Source organism: Trichomonas vaginalis, chromosome II (genome assembly GCF_026262505.1).
Source record: "Trichomonas vaginalis G3 chromosome II, whole genome shotgun sequence".
NCBI lineage: Eukaryota > Parabasalia > Trichomonadida > Trichomonadidae > Trichomonas > Trichomonas vaginalis.
The window spans coordinates 2,492,508-2,511,976 of NC_067204.1; the positions used below are offsets into that span (position 1 = coordinate 2,492,508).

The window sequence follows — 19,469 nt, forward strand, 5'->3', positions numbered from 1 at the left end:
TGTTGTTATAGAATTATATGACTCAGGGTTTTTAGTCGTAATAGTATAAACCATTATATCTTCTGCCATTTACTTAGCAAATAAATTTTAATGAAATGTTGTGGTCGTCAAATATTTTTATGACGTCTGGGAAACTATACTTTAAGTTCAACGTTTCACCTCCTTTCATAACGTATATCTTGTCAATGACATTATATGAAACACCACAGCAACTAATGTCGGGTTCTATTTCTTTGATGTTTATATCGTCTGCCTCTGTCAAAAGTTTCAATAGTTCTTTCAAGACTTCATGAGGTGCAATGACATATGAGTTCACTTTTACAGGGTTGTGTTCGACCAAGTTTAACATTATACTTAAAGCTTGACAAATCTTCTCCTGAGTTTGAAGTTTGTCTTTCAGTTGTTGGTAGTCGTTTCGAATATCTGCAACAGAACTTAAGTCTCTGCTAACTTCAGGATATGTTGGTTGTTCTTTTACAGGAACAATTGTTATACCATCTTCGTCCTCGTATGGTTTCCCCACTTCAACATCTCTGTCTTTGACATTGACAATAACACTTTGACTGTTTGTTTGAGTTGGTGAATTTAACTTCACATCTGCCACCGCCATTAAACCTTTTGAAACACTCACGCTTCTATTTTTCGGAAATGACATTTTACTTAGAATAAAAAGATGGACGTATTCGAGTATCTCTTCGAATTGAAGCAGAACAAAGTTTATACTCACAAACAATACAAATACATTGACAGAATAGTTCTTTATACAAACAATGGTAAATGTTATGAATAGCAGTCTTTGCTGAACCAAAATATTTCCATAAAGCAAAGAAAGTTGGTATAACTGAAATGGTGAAAGTTCTTGAAGCAGACAAAAATATAACTTCAAAACTTACAGATATTTCTAAAGGTAAGTTTATCTTACAATATTATGTCAAAACTGGCGTACTGTCAATTTGACGGAGAGAAGTCAGTTCAAGAACAACTTACTGACCTGCTGCCAAAATCTGCTCGATGGAAGCTGTCGTTATGCCAATCTGAGGAGCCCCAGCAGGTTTCATCGAACGAATCTTCAAAAGAGCATCTTCCGTGAAAAGTGCTATTGGTTTTGTAAACTTCTTTGCTCTCAGTTCATCTGGACCGTCTCTGTCACCAGTATATTGTATTTGTACAGTACCAACAGTTGAAATACCACCCATAAAGTCTTCTGAGTCAGCAAATGGAATGCCAAGCCAAAAGTTTGAACGGTCTCCATTTGTATATTGAGTTTTTTGACCTCCTGTATGAGTCCATACTTTCACATATGGCATAATAGAACTTTGCATTTCAGGGTTAATGGTCGTTGTGAAGTTGTTGTTAAAGTTCATAGCATCTAATGTCAAGTTGTATGACCTCATATCCTCAACTGTAGAATATTCTTCTCTTGGATAATATTTGCCATCTATGTTTATATGATATTTAATACGGGGTTGTAGAAACAAGAATAGTCATTTATAGTTCGTCTGAACAGTACAAACATAGTATCTGCATGTTTCATTGCAGTTGTTAAAGCAATATCTGTTCTTGCACCTGGGTCAGCACTTTGGTTTCCAACTTCACCTGCAAAGTCTTTGACAGATATTTGGTGTATAGGGAACATAAGTGGAACTGCAATATATTTGGCAGCTAAAGCATTTGAAATATCTGGGTCCAACATATAGACTGCAAGTCTGCTTTCTATTCTCTTGCATTCAAACTTTTCGCATGTAAACTTAACTGGGTCCCAAGCAGTTCCAGCAGCATTGAAATAATAGTTTACTTCATTGTTGAAGTTTGAGAAACCAAAGTCTAAGTCAACTTTGTCTTTGCAAAATTCGGCGAATGACGTTTGATTTGTTCCCTTTACGTCTGTAATAGTGAATGGGTCTTGTGTTGGTGCAATGACTAAGTTATTTTTGCTTGGAGTAAGTTCAATAGAAATTTTTCCTGCCCAGTTTGGCAAGTATCTTAAAAACCTGAAGATGAGGAAAGATGACAAAGGAACTCTAAGTTTCAGTTTTACTTTGGTTACTGCTGCTGCAGTTTGTCCAGAAAGGTCAACATAAACTCCTGGAACGTTAGGGTCAAGTCTTCTTATTTTCTCAATATTTGCATACTGGTCTGTTTGTTCTCTAGCTTGTGGTTGTACTGAGTTTCTCAAAGCGAACCATTCATAGTTTGCCCATGTTACTGTTTGAACTAAGTCAGAGTTAGAATATATCTTATATCCCATGAAAACTTCTGGAGCATATTGGTATCCGACATAGAAAATTCCATTGCAACCTTTCTTGTCAGACAACTTGGCAGAAGGTTTTATTTCAATGTCTTGTTCCACGTATAAGAATGAGTTGTCAATAGAAATAATATGAAACCTGTCGCAAGCAATATCTACTGTTGTTGAAGAACCTTCTCCAAACTCACCTACGTTTCCATAAGAAACAGCAGTTGTATATTCGTAAGTTCCAGGAACTATTTCTGACCTTCTAATGGCATTGTCGCATTCGTTATACCATTCGGAAACATTTCCGTTCATGGCATCCAAAACTGTTGGCGTTATATTCTGAGCGGCGTACATTTCATATGGGTAAAAATATAGAATAGTTGGATTTATGTGTCATAATAGAACCCACTCGTACCAAGCTTCACTTTCTTCCTGACTGAGTTTTTAACTCTTCTTTTTCCTTCATTGCCACTACTTTCACTAGATGAAGTTACTTCTTCACTACTTTCACTTTGTTCTACTCTTCTCTTCTTCTTTGGTGTCGCTTTTGGTAACTTGCCCTCTGCTTCAAGTTGTTGCATCTTTGCCTCATGTTCACCTAGTATGTTGTAAATTTCCCATGTCCTTTTTGCCTTTGGGCTCTGGTCGCCCATCTCAGGTAACCTATATCCTAGAAAGATTTTGTCATAGTTTGTATTTGAGTCTTCGCGTATTGTTTGCATGACTCTTTCCTGAGTTTCCGGTTCAAGCTCTTCAAATATAGCTTGTCCATATGGAATATGCTCGTTTCCAAATATATGTTTTTGTAGCCATTCTGGTTTTCTTTCCATGTTACCAATAATATCTTTTGTGAATGGGAAAGCTTTTACCCAATGTTTCAGGCTTGCGTCATTTATTTCTGTAGTTGGTTTTATCTTGTCAAGGAACATGTTTTTCAATACTAACATTTCATTTGTACTGTCCATTTGAGTTTTCTTAAATATTCATCCATTCTCGGTTCATTGTCTGCAAAGTAAGTTTTTATGACATTTTGCAAACTTTCGTTTGCAAGGTCATGTACAATAGGTTCTCTTCCTTCTCTCTCCCTAACTTTCTTTCTAAACTCTTCACCAAATATACCATCTCTATGGTTCTGTGTAGTTCTTTGAGATAAATGTTCTAGAACGTCAGGTGTTATATTTCCATCAGCCATGTTCATTTCATACTGGTCCAAAATATCTGCATCTTTCATATCTTTCAATGGCATTAAAGCCGCGCTGAAAATACCAGCTATATCTGGTTCACCATTCACTTCCATTGCGTCTACAACTTCTTGGAATTGTGGTTGTAAGTTTATGAACCACTATCCGGATTAGCTTTATGACCCCATCTCATTGTAGTTCCATAGTCTGCAGAAACAAAAGTAGGTTTGTTTCCATATTGGTTAGGTTCTGAATGAACTTTAAACAATGTTTCATTTCTATATGTTTTGTTGAAATTTAACCTTTTATTTTCACCGAGTTCAGCCAAAGATTGAACGTTATATGGTCGTAAGTAAAAAGGATTGTTGTATTTGCGTACATTTTCTTTCAGTACTTCCATTCTATGCTGAATATTTTCATCTGATGTTGGAGTCTTTTGTATGTCGGCGAACATTTTTCGATATTCTTCTACTATGTCAGCCGAATTTTTCTTAGACTCTTGGAAAGATTCCATATTCTCCGCATACTCTTGTTGAGGGTCAAGATTTTTCGGCTGTTCCAAATCTTCATCTAGTTCTGTGAAGTTAGTTTCCAAAGGAGGGACTTGTTCGTTTCCTTCAGGCTCTTCTAGCTGTTGTTGCTGAACTATTTCTTCCATGTCTGGTTGTATCTGAACTTCTTCCTGTGGAGTTTCTTGTACCTCATCTGCTGGCATTTCATATATTCCGGGACCGTTTTTAACAAGTTCCCTATTTAAGCCATCCGCATTCATAACCCTTTCTTCTTTCGTTCCGTCTCTATTTTTTACGCGTTTCATGAAGATAGTTGAATTATCATTTATCTCTGACACCAAATATCTCGGAGTAAATTCATTCATGTCATTTGGATGATATGCTATTAAATCATATCCCTTAGCGAGCTTGTATTTTCCAGGTTTGAAATTATATCCCATTTGGTGCTGAACCATAAAGCTAAATAGGTTCGGGTCAGTATTTCCTTCCTTGAACTTTCTAATAGCTTCTTTATATCTGTCACTAAAGTCAAGAGTATCTGGGTAACCATAATTTTCCTTAAGCATTTTTAAGAATTCTTGGTTTCCTTGTTCTCTACTTCTTTTATGTCCTTGCTCTGTTTGTGGTTGTTGCTGTGCAGTGTTTTGAACTGTTGGTTGTGGTGCAGTGTTTTGAACTGTTGGTTGTGGTGCAGTGTTTTGAACTGTTGGTTGTTGTGCTGGATTTTGAACTGTTGGTTGTTGTGTTGGTTTTGGTGCATGCCTGTGTCTGTGTCCATGTGACGATGTAAATGTTTTAGGTAGTCCTGGTGCAGGTGCTTCTCTTGGAGGGTTTGGTGGTATATAAGTTCCACTAGCTAGTATATAAGTTCCACCAGCTGGTATATAAGTTCCACCAGCTGGCACATATGTTCCATCTGCAGCATAATGTCCTACCTGACTTTTCGTTCTTAAGAAAGCATTTACTAGGTCTGTTTTGGTCTGTTGTAACTCTTTTTCTTGACTTTCCACAACAGTTGCTCTAACGGCGTCATAGGCACTTTGAACTGCCTGTCTCGTTGCTGCATCTGTTATTTTCGTCATATTTTGTGCTACTTCTCTTAACTCGTTGTCGAAACCTTCAGACTTCAGTTTCTTTCCAGATGAGAAGTCGTTCACTAGTTTCACCTTACTATGAAGAGCTTCGAAGGCGTTCTTAAAGTCAGCATTCATTAAAGCTTCATTTGAACTGTCTTCATCCGCTTGTATTTTTGTCCTTATTGACCCTATAAGTTGGGCTGCTTTGGCGTTGGCTTGGGCATCTAACCAGTCATTATTAGCTTTTATATATTCTGCGCTTTTCATTGCCTTTTGCATGGCTGCGTCGTTATTTTTACTTTCTTGTGCTAAGTTTTCATACTGTACGGTTTGGTTTTGCAACTGTAAAAGTTTTTCTGCCTTTACATTTGCTTCAACTTCTTTTTATACTCATCGCTATCCATATATGTCTTCAGGGCTTTTTGTTTTATTTCTTCATCTTTCAGTACTTTATATTGAGTAGTATGGTTTTTCAAATTTATAACATCTTGTTCCATTTTTGCTACTTCTGCTGCTTTTTCTGACACTTTTTTCGCATATTCCTCTGTACTTAGTTCTTTCAGTTGTTCTTCTTTCTTCTTTTTCTCTACGTTTAACTCATTGAGTTTCTTTGTGTGTCTGTCATATTCTAGTTTCTTTTCGTTTTCACTTATTTGTTTCTGTATGTCTATGTTTGACTTTTTGACATCTGTTATTTGATTTTTGAGTGAACTCAAATTCATTTGACTTTGAGGGTTATAAGCTGTTCCGTCTGCAGCTCCACCATAGCCTGCCATTTTCGCTAAAAGTGCCGCTCTTAAACCTCCACTCTGTGCACCAATAACTCGGTTTAAAAGCATAGGGTTGCTTGACATTTGTTGCAACATAGTGGGGTCATTCATAATTTGTTGTTGCAACTGTTGTTGTGGTGTCAGTTTTACTATTGGATGTTTCAATGCTCCCTTCCTCTTACGTATATTCTTACGTAGCTTACGTGGCATTTTAAGTGAAGTTAAAAAGCGGTTTTTGACAGATGTTTATATGACACTATTTGTTCAGCACAAAAAACTACTCGGTCAAAGTGTTGTCAGTTTTGTAAAATAACCGTCCTATCTCATTCTATAAGGGGAAAAAGGCTTCTCAAAGTATACTTCCTTGGAACGCCCGTAACTTTTCCTGTAGCGACGATAGACCCTTACTTGTCCGGACAAAGTTATACTAAACATCTTCGGGGCTAGAGGGCACGAAGTGCCTGGAAGCCCCACTACCTTTTTTTTTCAACATATTCTGAAAAATGAACCAGAATATATTTATTTAAAAAAGAGAAAAGGTATTAATAAAGATTTTTAATTGAGCTTATTTAAAAGGTTCTACTTCAAGAACTTTATATAGTTTACTTTTTTAAGTAACGTAATAACAACATCTTCAAGTTTATTTTCAATCCTTACGAATGTTTTGATGGGATGAGCTTACTGATAATTGGCTCATCCCATCAAAACATTCCCTTAAAAACTCTGGCCTCGATGAAGGCCAGATTTCGCAATTTATCTCCTCAGAGCCCAGTTCCTCGACGATCGTCCTCATTAGGCTCGATCCGAGAGGAACTTGGCTCTGAATGAAAATCACAAGCTCTGGCCTCAGGAAAAGCCAGAGCTTCGCTAACCATCCTCGGGGCCGGGGTCCTCTAAGACCGCCCTGATTTGGGGCGGCCGGAGAGGAACCCAGTCCCGAGAGAGCGTCCATAAGAAGCTCTGGCCTTTTCTGAGACCAGATCCCTCAAATAAAATCCCCAGGGCCGAGTTTGAGGGAGATCATCTACATCATTGATGATCTCCTCTCGTCTCGGCCCTGAAAGACCTACAGACACAGGATCTGGCCTCAGCAAAGGCCAGAGCTTCGTTTTAAATCACCAGGGCCGGTTTTCCAAAATGCTTCTCTGATTCGGCCCTGGTAAGCTTACAGTATGAAGCTCTGGCCCTTATTCAGGCCAGAGCCTGCACATTTAATCCTCAGGGTCGAGTTTGAGGGAGATCATCCACATCATTGGCGATCTCCGCTCATCCCGGCCCTGAAAGACCTACAGATACAGGATCTGGCCTGAGCAAAGACAAGTGCCTCGCTTACAGACTACATTTGCCGTTTTCAGGAGATCTTCCAAATCACGGACGGTTCTCGCTGAGATTCTGGAAAAACATCTAAATTACTACTCTAGAAAGACTAGAAGGGGGCCCTAACCTTGAGAAAGGACCCCCTTCCCGGTCTTTCTGGCGAACTTTGTTTCGCATTGCGAGTGTCTGCTGCGAATCTGAGGCGGAGCAGCAGACACTCGCAATTATATGTCGCGGCAAGTGCACCTGTGGTGCCAGAATGCACTTGCCGCGACATTTGCGAAATGCGAAGATGATTCCGGAAGGAATGGCAATACTGGCAAAGGCCACTCCTTCCGGCACCAGAAAGACTAGAAGGGGGCCCTAACCTTGAGAAAGGATCCCCTTTCCGGTCTTTCTGGTCGTAATACACATCATTACTTTCTCATTCTTTATTCTCTTTTCAAAAGCACACTATATTAAACTTCAGCCCATATACTTCTGCATTACAGAGAGACAAAATTTATAAATATAATATTTCTGACGGTTAATTCCGTTATTATTAATCATTATAACTCATATTCTCAGCAGATGCATAAGATAAGAGATTAGAATCATAACCGCCCGTCGGAGCAACATCTCACTACATATAGTTCAGCTCAAATTTTATGAAAATCATTTCGAAAACAACAATTTACATCCAAATCAAGGAATAACGTGTTCCTTGTATTTGGATAACAATCCGCCCGTCGGGACTGGACTATTGTAGACGAATGTTGTATTATATATTTTAATTTTATAAAATTTCTACTTAGCAACTGCCTGTCGGAGATTCATCTCATAGTACATAGCTCAGTTCAGAAATTTGTAATAATACCTATTTACAACCGCCCGTCGGTGCTGGGCTATGAGAACTTTGAGATTTTAATTTTATTACAGAGGCCTCGGGCTCTCCTACTTCTTATTTCTCTTCCTGACTAGTTTCCTCCCGAGGCCTCTGAAAAAAAAAGGAAGAGTAAGAGAAGCAGGGGAGAGTATCAATGTTTCATTGGTGTCAGAAAACCTTAGATAGTATACAATTTTGAATTCCTTTAAGTTGATTAGCAATTTCACAAAAATATATTAAACCGTTTTTATAAAACGGTTTAATCGTCTTCAACACAATAATTTAGTACTTTTTAAGGGTGCATTCACGCCCGTAGGGCATAATCTTCAATTCTGCTCTTTAATGTTATTTTCCAATTATCCTTCACGACAGTTGTCAGAATTTTGAATTAGAGTCAGACGGGTGTAAATGTACCCTTAAAAATTTATTTAAACTTGAAATCATATGCTTCGCGTATAAACCTTTCAATTCGCTCGAATTTTGAGCGACAGACGCGAAGAATATGATTTCAAGTTTATTTTCAAAATAAAAATTTTTAATTTCTGTCTCAATATTTATTTTAAAGATTAGTATTATATTTATCTTGTGTTGAAATAGTCTATGCAATTGCTTGAATAAAGGTAAACATCTGCAAAATCTTTCAGTGATTGGAATCTATCAAAATTACTCAATGTTCAACGAATATTAAAAAAAAAAAAAAGGTAGTGGGGCTTCCAGGCACTTCGTGCCCTCTAGCCCCGAAGATGTTTAGTATAAATGAAGTTTTTATTCGGAAAATTGTTAGTCTTCTGGTGTGAATTCGGAGGACTCTTCTTCTTCCTCCATTGCTTCTGGGAAGAAGCCTTCTTCTGGGTCGAAAACATTATATAATGTGTCGCTTTTCACAAATTATATATGTTTTCATGTTTTGTCACTTTTCTGTCACTTTTCAGGAAAAACATTTTTATTATTATATATAAATGAATTTTACAAAACCTCCGTTACCGTTCTTTGGAAATAAGAGTAAATGTAAAGATATTATATTGAGAGAACTTAAGAAACTACCGAATGGTCTAACATTTGTAGATTTGTTCGGTGGAAGTTTCTATATATCCCATTTGTGCCATACAATATTCCCAGACTCAAAGATTATATGCAATGACTTCGACAACTATATGGACCGTCTCAAACATATACCAGACACAAACAATATATTGAAAGAGTTAAAAGAAAAGATACCTATAGGTAAGATGGAACGTATACCATTAGATAACAAAAATATTGTGAGAGAGGTTTTGAAAAAAGCAGAATATATAGACTGGGATAGTATATCTGCTAGACTATTATATAGTGGTTCTATAAGAGTTCATGACATTGAAACACTTATGTCAAAAGTTTTATATCTTAACTATACAAATGTTTTCAAAGAGGACATAGAAAAATATATTGAGGGTATAGAGTTTGGGAGATGTTATTGGACAGAGTTGTATGAAAAATATAAAGACAAGGAAAATGTTTTCTTTATAGTGGACCCGCCGTTCTATAACACATGGGATTTTCAATACCAAGTAGACTGGACTTTGAGAGACTCTTTAGAAACTTTAGACGTTATACATAACCATCCATGCTTTTACTTTACATCCGATAAAAGTGGTTTGGAAAGTGTCATGAAATGGTTAGAGGACATACATGACTATGAGTTTATATATGACAAGATAGAATATGAGAGAGGTCCTATAAACCGGAGAAAGTGTCATAACAAAGAAATTTTATTAGTAAGTAAATGTGGTTTGAAATAGGACTACTTGTTTTAGGTTTTTTCCATTGTGTCATTTATTTCTTTGACGTGGCAGAAAGATATAGAGAATATGAAGATGAACCAATGCCTGCAAATGTTCAGTATATGTACTCGTAAGAGATATTTTTATCTAATATTAAATGGACGCACAGAACTTAGCGAATGCACAGCAACCTGGACAACCAAACCCAGAGAATATTCCAAATGAAGTTAGAATACAAACTGCAATGGCAAACTATGGTCAAGTGCCAACAGATGTACAAATGCAAACTGCCATGTCAAATGACGCTGCGTTAGGTTTGCCACCATGGTATGCAAATATGAGATGGAAAGAGTTTTATACAAACCCTGAAGTGGGATATAAACAACTTTATGCAGATGACGCGAACACAGGAGTTGACCCAGAATATGTTTTCTACCAGAGGAGAAACAGAATGTATGAGCTCCAGTTAAAGAATGCTATGGAACTCAACATGAAACGTAAGAGACTAGGCGGACATTAGATTTTTACATATAGTAAAATGGGTTTCTTCAGTAAGATAGGAAACTTCTTTCGAAATGTTGGAAGAGGTATATGGAATGGAATAAAAACCGTAGGAAGAGGAATTTGGAACGGTGTCAAAAATATTGGTAAAAGGGTAGGTCAGTTTGTTGGTATTATACCTAAAGACCCTGAACCAGAAGAGCAAGCTCCTGTTATACAACAGCCTGAACCTGCACCACAGTCTAGTTGGCAACCAAATCCAACACCTCAACCGTATTAAAAAATTATATTTTTACCGTTCGATAGTAGTTGTATATGAAACTAAGTTCTAAGTAAAACGCATGGTATAATGGAATTATTCTTTTTCTTCCATCTGTAGTAAACCATACTTGAAAGTCTGAAATACTTCCACTTGGTGGTTCGTATAACTTTGTAGGTTTTTCGTAAAAGTCATTTGCCAAGCATAAGAAAGAGTTTTGGCGCCAGAAAATGAAGCATGAACAATAATAGCATCTTGGTCGAAAACATTTTCATATGTTCCATTAGGGTTTTGACTTCATAAAAGTCTGGGTGTACTGGATATGCTGCAGGCTGATTTAACATCCTCATAAATCTATACCATGCCAAGTTGTTATATTTTGTAGAAATATAAACGTTTTCTCCAAGGTCTTCTATTCTATTGATTTTAACAGTTGCATTTTTCTGTCATAAATAATATCGAGATGGTATTCTCCCTCGTCAATGTTATACTGTTTTGCATATTCGATATAGATATCGTTTATTTTTTCTTGAAAAGCTTGAAGAGTTGTTTCTAAGTTTACAAGCAAACTAACTTGTAAAAGTTTTCCCTGTTCAAATTTCTCATACATACGTTTTTCTTTGTTATAGTATCGAACTTCAAAACCGACCGTAAATGGGAACCATGTATGGCTTCTGAAATGAACTTCATTCTACGAAAGCCAATAGCTTTTGTGACAGATGGGTCTCTTAGCCATCTTAATGGGTAGTCAAAACGATAGCCTTCATGCTTTACGGTCTCTGTCTCAAACTTTTGACCGACATTAGTAAAAAGTTCATCTAATGGTTTAGTTGTAGCAACTCTTGAATTTTCTTTTTCTATTGAAGCATATTTTATCTAGAATAAAAATGTCGAAAGATATTGCTTCCATGAGAGAAATACAACACAACCGACAACTCATTATGCAAGCTCTAAATAAGAACACAACAAACTTTTCAAACTATTCTAAGATATCTGAGTCATTGAAAGAAGGAAACTTAAAACTGACATTAAACCCAATGACAGATGAGTTTCTATTTCAAGACAAGAAGAAGAAATACTGTCTGTATAAATCCAACAAAAGGAACTTTAACGAGAAACCTATAAATGAACTTCTTTTGAAAGCAGATGTTGACAACAAAGCTGACAAAGAATATGTAGACGATGCAATAGCAAAAGAAGAAGAAAGAGCTAACAATGCTTATGCAACAAAGAACATACTCATCCTGAACTAGCAGACAAAACATATGTTGACAATAAAATGTCAAGTGAAGTGACAAGAGCTGAAAACGAATATTCTAAAAAGACTCATACACATTCTATATCTGAAATAACAGACTTAAACGTTAGCCTTGAAAAGAAAGCGGATAAGGATTGTGTGGCTAGTGCGTTAGAGAAGAAAGCAGATAAGGAATATGTGGATGAAAAAGATTAAAGAAATTATAGAAAGGGTTGACTGGTACCATGAATGGACATCGAAGATTTTAAAAACTAAAGCCGATACAGGATGGGTTTTCAGGATGTTTAGACCTTAAAGCAGATAAAATTATGTTAACGATGAGTTAGAGAAGAAAGCAAATAAGACTCATACACATACAAGTTTTACAACTGTTGCTATAGAAAGTATTGAGGAACGGTTGACGTAACTGGTGGGATGCATTATATTGTAAACCTCCCTAACTTTCCACAAGTTTAACATCGGATGACGACATAACGACGATGAGAAACATTAGATGTAAAGATGTTTATGTCATGAAGGATGAAATAATATTAAATTCACTGCTCAAGATTTATATGACAAGAAAGCAGACAAAAAAGAGCTTCAAAACATTAAAGACAGAAATACTTCAAACATTTATATCCTATAGGCTCTATTTATACGTCAATGAACTCAACAAATCCAGAACAGTTCTGGGTTTTGGAACTTGGACTCAAATAGTCGACAGGTTTTTGTGTATTGTGCAAACTCTTCAAAGGAAACAGGTGGAAGTAAACGATTTCAGGTGAAACTTTACCTGCACATAGTCACTACATAGATTTAAGTACATCTCAAGCAGGTTGGCATAAGCATAGATATTGGGATTGGTCAGCAATGATAAAAGGTAAAGGATATGATGTTAAAGACAACGTTAAGTTTGCTATAAATTGTTACTGGAGTAACACTGAGGGAGGAGGAAACCATACACATCGCGTTTCAGGATATACGCAAACAACGGGACAAAGTAAAGACTACATGCCACCTTACATGACAGTTTACGCATGGTATAGAAATGCTTAGTCGTCATTTTCAACTTCTTTAGCATATTCGTCAGGAGTTGTCTTATATTTGTTAGGAACTGTCTTTGAAAGTATACCACCTTGAACTTTGACAAGTTTGAACGAGGTCTGACAATAGTAGTTTTACTTCTGCTTTGCAGTGTGTACATTTTGCCATGTTTGCCTAAAACTTCATAATATTCTTCTTGTATACTTTCTTCTATTTTTACGAACACGAATGTGAGTACCTGTCGGGTTTCCCATTGTTGTCATAGTCAATAGTATTTTCATGGGTCGCGTTTAGGTATTTCTATTTTTACTTTGTCACCTTTCTGAAGTTTGAAGCCCAGGATTCTTTCTGTTTTGTCTCTTTTGACTAAATATTAAATAAATATATAGTCTTCTCTAAGTCAGGTTGTTTTTTCATTTCTTCGGGGGAGTGGTTTCCCAAACCTTTTTGTTTACGGCTATTTGTAAATATTTAAAACTTGTCTCATCTTTGCCATGGAGAAGTGTCTATATTTGTCGTCATATGACTTTCATTTGCTTCACCACCTTGTGGTTGTTTAAGTCTCTTAACATTTTTATACAACCGTCAATGACACCAAGAGCAGAATGGTTTTGGTCGACAATGAAATATTGGTTTACATTTTTTGAACGCAGATAGTTTTTTACATCATCTGATTTGAAAGAACTTTCACAGTCAGATGTCAGTTTTGTTGGATGGTATTTGTCAACGAATATTGTCAAAGCAGTTTTCACATCTAAAATATTTTTTGGACCATAATGGTATGGCTTCACAGTATCTTGTGTTTGACCGACAAATATTAGCCAGTATGGTGGTCCATCTGTTCTAACTCTCGGAATTTTCCAAGATATCCATAAACCAAGCATTTGGTGTGAACTAAAGATTTTTATCATGAGTGCTTTCTTTGTCGCTTTAGAAACATAGGGTCCTTGTTTGGATTCGTCATTTTTTAACCCATAAGAAATGGGTTATTTGGCGCATTAGCAGGAGTTGCATCCAGATTTTTGCCCGCAGAACAATAGCCAGAGGTGTATTTTGGAGTTGGAAGGAAGATTTTGAGTACATTAGGTATACTTAAAGAGAAAGCACAACCTATTATACAAACTGTACAGAAAGGTTGGGATGTAGCACGAGATGCAACAAATCTTATTCCAAATCCTGAAACAAGAGGAAAGTTCAAGGATGGATGGACAATGTAGGAAGACAAGCAGGAAAACTATTATAACAAAGCAAATGACTACTATAACCAAGGCAGGACACTATATGGACCAAGGTGAAAGATTCTTTAACAGAGGATATAACCATGCACAACAATGGGTAAACAATAACCAACCTCAACCGCCTCAAACGTGGGGAATGTAAAGTTTTTTACTGAGATGAAATGAACAATACAGCATTGAGCAAATGGGTTCAAGATGGATTTGTCGGCTTCCAGCAGTTACACAACGGTTTGTCAAGTTCTTCCTATTACCTCAGGAAGTTTTAGACCGACTTAAAAAACAACAACAACCAGTTGAAAACAAACCAAACTAAAATTTTTTACTGAGATGAAATGACCGAAGAAGTTGAAACGGTAGATTTGACACCACAAACAAAAAGTTCAGAACCATTGTCAAAACCTGTCAAAGAACTTACAGATGAAGAGAGAAAAATTCAATAATAGAAAGTGCCAGGTCTGGAAATACAAAACCCTAACTACAAAGTCACTTTTCATAAAAATGGAACGGCAAGTATCTCAAAAAAGAAACAGACTCTCACAAATAAAATATTTGAAGTCTGAAGGAGCTTTCGAGACAAACAGATGAAAAAGTTTACTTCACTGACCAACAGTTCATTATAGAACATCTCATTGACTTAGAGTCGAAATATTCTAAACTTTACAACAAACACAAAAAGTTGAAAGGAAAACAAAAACAAATGGCATATGATATTTATGGAAGATGTTGACGACACAACTGTTCTCTGCAAGTGAAGTAAAGTCAGAGAAACCGAAATAGTGACGAAAAACCGATAGAAGAAGAAAAACCAAAACTGAAGATAAACCAAAACCAAAGTTTAGTTTGGAAACTAAACCAAGTCAACCTTCATTAGCTGGTATGGGTTGGCGTCAAAGACTTATGGCAGCAGGCGGTTATGTTAAGTAAAGAAAAAAATATTTTTTTATTTTATAAAAATGCCCCCATATAGAATGGATAGAAAATCTGCTAGAATAAAAGCAGAGTCTGCTAGAATAAAAGCAGAGTTGGGAAACTTGTTTGTTAGATGAGAAATATGAAATGGCATACCATTTTAAAACAATATATTTTTACATATATTAAATGCTTCAGGTTGAAAAACAAAGAACAAAAGTAGCAGATACAAAACCGTTAGACTATATCTTTACAAATGCTGGTAGGACTATTTCAGATGAAGAAATTTCATCCCGAGTATACAGGTTTGACTATCCAATTCGTTGGCTTCAAAGTCCTTCAGATGCAAAGGCAATAGGATTTAGAAGAGTTTTGTTTTCAAATAGAACTAACGCATTTATGTTCGCAGTATATTTTCATGGGCAGTATAAAGGTTCTGATGGTCTAATAGACAAATTTGACGAAATGAGAATCTTTACAGTTCGTTCAGACGAAAGTCTTGAGAAAACTCTAAATGACTTTCAAACTCAAATGAACAAATATTATTGGGAATTTCAAGAAAAATACGACTCTTTACTAAATGGAACATACTATCTGAAACTAGAATATGACAAGATGAACTCCACCGTTTCATTTCAAAAGATTGAAATTAACCCTCCAAGAGATACAGAGTTTTTATTTTGGAAAGTAGACAAACGTTCTTGGGCACAATTTCTTCGGTTACTAAACCAGAACGAACCATTACCACCAGATGGTCCATTTCAATTTATACTTCCACCAGCAGATTTGACAGTTTATAGAAACGTGTTTGACCCTCAAAATGTTATGTGTCATGCAAGTTTCAGTTCAAGCAACAATAGTTTTCTATGTATTGGTAAGGACTTTTATGACTTTGCTTCTAAATTCTACGAACCACCTAGTAACAGTTTCTCTGACTTTCAAGTTTGGTTCACAACAAATGGTGTGCAACATATTATTCCATTGTACTATGACTTTTATCTCGAATTGTCTTTCATATATAACTACGGAAAAGTGCTGAAAAAGTATTGAATGTGAAGATATTAGAAAATAACATTTTTTCTAATATCGTAGAAAACTCATGAAAACAATTTATTTTTGACACTTTCACAAAAAACATAAAAAAGTGCAGTTAAACGTTAAGGTTTACTGAACTGGTTGGATGTCGCCTTCACAGGTTATGTAGAATGGTTGACCCGAGAAGTGGAACAGTGCTCTGAGAATTTGTATAATTCGTGGAATTGGACTCTCTCTGTTTGGAAGTAGTATCCAAGGACGCTTGGCAAAGAACTTTATAATGGCTTCCTTCTTTGCTTGCTTTATGTCGTCGTAGGCTGTCCCGTCTGGTATTTGAATTGGAATTTCGGTCGAAGTCTCGAGATTCAAGACAGCCCTTCCAGACAACCAGAAGCCGAGGGACTTGTTGGCTTTGTCCTTGCCCAAGTACTGCTTAACAACTTCATTTATCTCTATAAGGTAAATTGCCTCATCTAATGGCTCGATGTTGTCCATTGTTCTGTTTCAGAACTAGTCTTGTACTTTTTCAGAACAATACTTGTACTGTTTCAGAACTAGTCTTGTACTTTTTCAGAACAATACTTGTACTGTTTCAGAACAATACTTGTACTTTTTCAGAACAAGACTTGAACTTTTTCAGAACAAATTTCCCGTAAAAGCTCTCAATTTGTGAGAAAAATTTTCTGTTTCAGAACAATACTTGTACTGTTTCAGAACAATACTTGGACTGTTTCAGAACAATACTTGTACTGTTTCAGAACAATACTTGTACTGCTTCAGAACAATACTTGTACTGTTTCAAGACAATACTTGTATTGTTTCAAGACAATACTTGTACTGTTTCAGAACAATACTTGCACTGTTTCAGAACAATATTTGTACTGTTTCAAGACAATGTCCGACGTCCCACCAACCCAGTCCATTCCCAAACCAGAGGAACCTAAAGAACCACAACAGTCTCCTCAGCAAGCTCAGTTCCAGCAAGTACCTCCACCAAATTACTACCAATTTCCACCTCAAGGTTACTACCCACCACAAGGCTTCCCGAACTACCCTCCTCTGCCTATGCCTTACTTCCCCAACCCTTGGATGTTCCAGCAAGCTCCACCCCAACAATCTCAATCTCAATCCAAATCGAAGAGAGACCAAGAGTTCGAAGAAGGTCTGAACCGCTTACGCAAAGAGTACGCTACAGCCCCTATTGAGAGAAAGTTGTTCCCGGACCAAAAAATATAATTTAGGGTAGAAGGTTAGATCTAACATGTTTTCTAACACGTTTTCTAACCTCATGAATTTTCATGACTTCTTCGTAAATGTTTTGTCAAGACTTCTTCGTATATGTTTTGTCATGACTTCATCGTAAATGTTTTGTCAAGACTTCTTCGTAAATGTTTTGTCATGACTTCTTCGTAATGAGTGTAAAGGACCCAAAAATAAAGTTTATGTTAGAATGTTAGATCTAACATGTTTTCTAACATGTTTTCTAACCTCATGAATTTTCATGAATTTCCTTAAGACAGAAAAAATAAAGTTAGTTTTATTTTATATTTTTTTGTATGTAAGATATGATTTCAGGGATTTTTTTGACGAAGTGTCAATGTTCACTTCGTCAAAAAATAACAGTTATCTAATGAAAAAGTGTCATTTTATTTTTTTATTTTGTATGTAAGATATGATTTCAGGGATTTTTTTGACGAAGTGTCAATGTTCACTTCGTCAAAAAATAACAGTTATCTAATGAAAAAGTGTCATGACTTCTTCGTAAATGTTTTGTCAAGACTTCTTCGTAATGAGTGTAAAGGACCCAAAAATAAAGTTTATGTTAGAATGTTAGATCTAACACGTTTTCTAACACGTTTTCTAACCTCATGAATTTTCATGAAATTTACAGCAAAAATAAAGTTTATGTTAGAATGTTAGATCTAACACGTTTTCTAACACGTTTTCTAACATGGTCTAAAACTTTCGAAAATCATGAAATTTACACCAAAAATAAAGTTTATGTTAGAATGTTAGATCTCACCTGTTTTTTCACCTCTTGAATTTTCATGAATTTTCCCGAAATAAAAAATAAAGTTAGTTTTATTTTTTTTATTTTTTTTATTTTGTATAAAAAAATAAAAATGTCAACAATCGGCACAACAGCAATACAAACAACTACAGCACCAAACTCGTTAGTCATGAATCCAACATCTATGTTAGTAGAGATGAAAAGCTTCATTCCTTCTTCATATACTTTCGAAACAGAAATCCAGAAGATAAAGCAAGAACTTTTAACAAGTAATTTAGACTGTAGTGCGAAAGATGAAACAAATGAACAGTATCTTTATGAAATGGAGGACATTATTGACCATTTACCCAAATTGCCTGAAATTCAGCAACAAAAACTAACTATTCCTGAATTCGATGAAATAGAAGTCAAAGCAACTGACTCAGTAGAAATAAAGAAGTTCATACGAAAGGTAAACTATGAGTTTCTAGGATTTCATTGCAACCATAAGGTTATGGACAAAGATTGCGACATGGTATATAAGAATGTTTCTGACATATATAAATCTGAAGAATTTAAGACCTACGACAACTTTGTTTCGTTAGTTGCTGAATGTGTATGGCAGATAAGAGATAAAGATAGAAGAGGGAAGGTATGGAATAAACAGATAAAACCAGCAACTTTTGAGTTAAAGAAAACCATTGACGCTTTAGTTGTTTTAGCAGGTAAGGTTTCAGAATATAACGCAAAAATGAACCCGCAATGTTCTAAATGTAAAGCAGCAATGAGGAGATATAACTACTCCGTCAAAGAGATAGAACGTATGAGAAACGACTATGCAGACTTAAAGAAAGAAGCAGAAAAGCCAGCAGAAGATAAAATGGACATGTTAGCATTTCTGAACAAAAACTATCCAACTGCTGACGATTTCCTTCTATCTGACGTCAAGAAGAAATATAAAGAAACCTTCGGCATTGTTAAAACATTCGATGTACTAAAAGAAGAAATAGAGGCTACAAAACTGTTTAAAGTCATGAACCATCGCAACATATACCATGTAAAACGCTTGTAAATAGTTATGTGAGAAAACGTGTTAGAAAACGTGTTAGATCTAACATTCTAACATAAAATATATTTTTGGTCATTTACAATGAAGTCTTGACAAAACATTTAAGTTCGATGAAGTCTTGAAAATTCATGAGTTTTGTGTGTTTTAGACCATGTTAGAAAACGTGTTAGAAAACGTGTTAGATCTAACATTCTAACATAAAATATATTTTTGGTCATTTACAATGAAGTCTTGACAAAAACTATCCAACAGCAGAAGATTTCCTTCTATCTGACGTCAAGAAGAAGTATAAAGAAACTTTCGGCATTGTTAAAACATTCGATGTACTAAAAGAAGAAATAGAGGCTACAAAACTGTTTAGGATTTCAAATATACATCGTACAATTCATGTAAAACGCTTGTGAAAAAAGAGGTGAAAAAACAGGTGAGATCGCACCACTTCACCTAAACTTTATTTTTGCTGAAAA

The 19,469-nt window shown here is 35.8% G+C and overlaps 12 protein-coding genes and 1 pseudogene across 13 annotated transcripts, besides 2 other annotated features; 5 read left to right on the plus strand and 8 right to left on the minus strand.

Annotated features, from left to right (window-relative positions):
* Window positions 1–1,475: part of a mobile genetic element that runs on past the window's edge.
* TVAGG3_0472430 (protein of unknown function, DUF4106 family) lies at window positions 74–610 on the minus strand (the record flags this gene model as incomplete). Its single annotated transcript, XM_051235543.1, has 1 exon — window positions 74–610. One exon carries the CDS (start codon window positions 608–610, stop codon window positions 74–76), a length of 537 nt encoding a protein of 178 aa, XP_051093367.1.
* Window positions 984–1,394, minus strand: TVAGG3_0472440 (protein of unknown function, DUF4106 family; the record flags this gene model as incomplete). The annotated part of the gene is made up of 1 exon (XM_051235544.1): window positions 984–1,394. The coding sequence occupies one exon, from the start codon at window positions 1,392–1,394 to the stop codon at window positions 984–986; it is 411 nt and encodes a 136-aa protein (XP_051093368.1).
* A 658-nt stretch (window positions 1,476–2,133) lies between the features above and the next one.
* TVAGG3_0472450 (uncharacterized protein) lies at window positions 2,134–2,590 on the minus strand (the record flags this gene model as incomplete). The annotated part of the gene is made up of 1 exon (XM_051235545.1): window positions 2,134–2,590. A coding segment is annotated over one exon (457 nt), but the record flags the coding sequence as incomplete, so codon positions are not given.
* A 1,075-nt stretch (window positions 2,591–3,665) lies between these two features.
* Window positions 3,666–4,495, minus strand: TVAGG3_0472460 (protein of unknown function, DUF4106 family; the record flags this gene model as incomplete). Its single annotated transcript, XM_051235546.1, has 1 exon — window positions 3,666–4,495. A coding segment is annotated over one exon (830 nt), but the record flags the coding sequence as incomplete, so codon positions are not given.
* Window positions 4,496–4,497: 2 nt separating this feature from the next.
* Window positions 4,498–4,707, minus strand: TVAGG3_0472470 (protein of unknown function, DUF4106 family; the record flags this gene model as incomplete). The annotated part of the gene is made up of 1 exon (XM_051235547.1): window positions 4,498–4,707. The coding sequence occupies one exon, from the start codon at window positions 4,705–4,707 to the stop codon at window positions 4,498–4,500; it is 210 nt and encodes a 69-aa protein (XP_051093371.1).
* Window positions 4,708–5,395: 688 nt separating this feature from the next.
* On the minus strand, window positions 5,396–5,985 carry TVAGG3_0472480 (protein of unknown function, DUF4106 family; the record flags this gene model as incomplete). The annotated part of the gene is made up of 1 exon (XM_051235548.1): window positions 5,396–5,985. A coding segment is annotated over one exon (590 nt), but the record flags the coding sequence as incomplete, so codon positions are not given.
* Window positions 5,986–9,874: 3,889 nt separating this feature from the next.
* On the plus strand, window positions 9,875–10,182 carry TVAGG3_0472490 (uncharacterized protein; the record flags this gene model as incomplete). The annotated part of the gene is made up of 1 exon (XM_051235549.1): window positions 9,875–10,182. A coding segment is annotated over one exon (308 nt), but the record flags the coding sequence as incomplete, so codon positions are not given.
* Window positions 10,183–10,255: 73 nt separating this feature from the next.
* TVAGG3_0472500 (serine threonine-protein phosphatase family) lies at window positions 10,256–10,498 on the plus strand (the record flags this gene model as incomplete). The annotated part of the gene is made up of 1 exon (XM_051235550.1): window positions 10,256–10,498. One exon carries the CDS (start codon window positions 10,256–10,258, stop codon window positions 10,496–10,498), a length of 243 nt encoding a protein of 80 aa, XP_051093374.1.
* Window positions 10,499–10,502: 4 nt separating this feature from the next.
* On the minus strand, window positions 10,503–11,346 carry TVAGG3_0472510 (annotated as a pseudogene). Its single transcript has one exon. A coding segment is annotated over exon 1 (844 nt).
* Window positions 11,347–11,798: 452 nt separating this feature from the next.
* Window positions 11,799–19,469: part of a mobile genetic element that runs on past the window's edge.
* On the plus strand, window positions 15,308–15,958 carry TVAGG3_0472530 (uncharacterized protein; the record flags this gene model as incomplete). The annotated part of the gene is made up of 1 exon (XM_051235551.1): window positions 15,308–15,958. One exon carries the CDS (start codon window positions 15,308–15,310, stop codon window positions 15,956–15,958), a length of 651 nt encoding a protein of 216 aa, XP_051093375.1.
* TVAGG3_0472540 (uncharacterized protein) lies at window positions 16,073–16,438 on the minus strand (the record flags this gene model as incomplete). The annotated part of the gene is made up of 1 exon (XM_051235552.1): window positions 16,073–16,438. One exon carries the CDS (start codon window positions 16,436–16,438, stop codon window positions 16,073–16,075), a length of 366 nt encoding a protein of 121 aa, XP_051093376.1.
* On the plus strand, window positions 16,838–17,179 carry TVAGG3_0472550 (uncharacterized protein; the record flags this gene model as incomplete). The annotated part of the gene is made up of 1 exon (XM_051235553.1): window positions 16,838–17,179. The coding sequence occupies one exon, from the start codon at window positions 16,838–16,840 to the stop codon at window positions 17,177–17,179; it is 342 nt and encodes a 113-aa protein (XP_051093377.1).
* Window positions 18,067–19,005, plus strand: TVAGG3_0472560 (organellar and viral DNA polymerase type B; the record flags this gene model as incomplete). The annotated part of the gene is made up of 1 exon (XM_001296262.1): window positions 18,067–19,005. The coding sequence occupies one exon, from the start codon at window positions 18,067–18,069 to the stop codon at window positions 19,003–19,005; it is 939 nt and encodes a 312-aa protein (XP_001296263.1).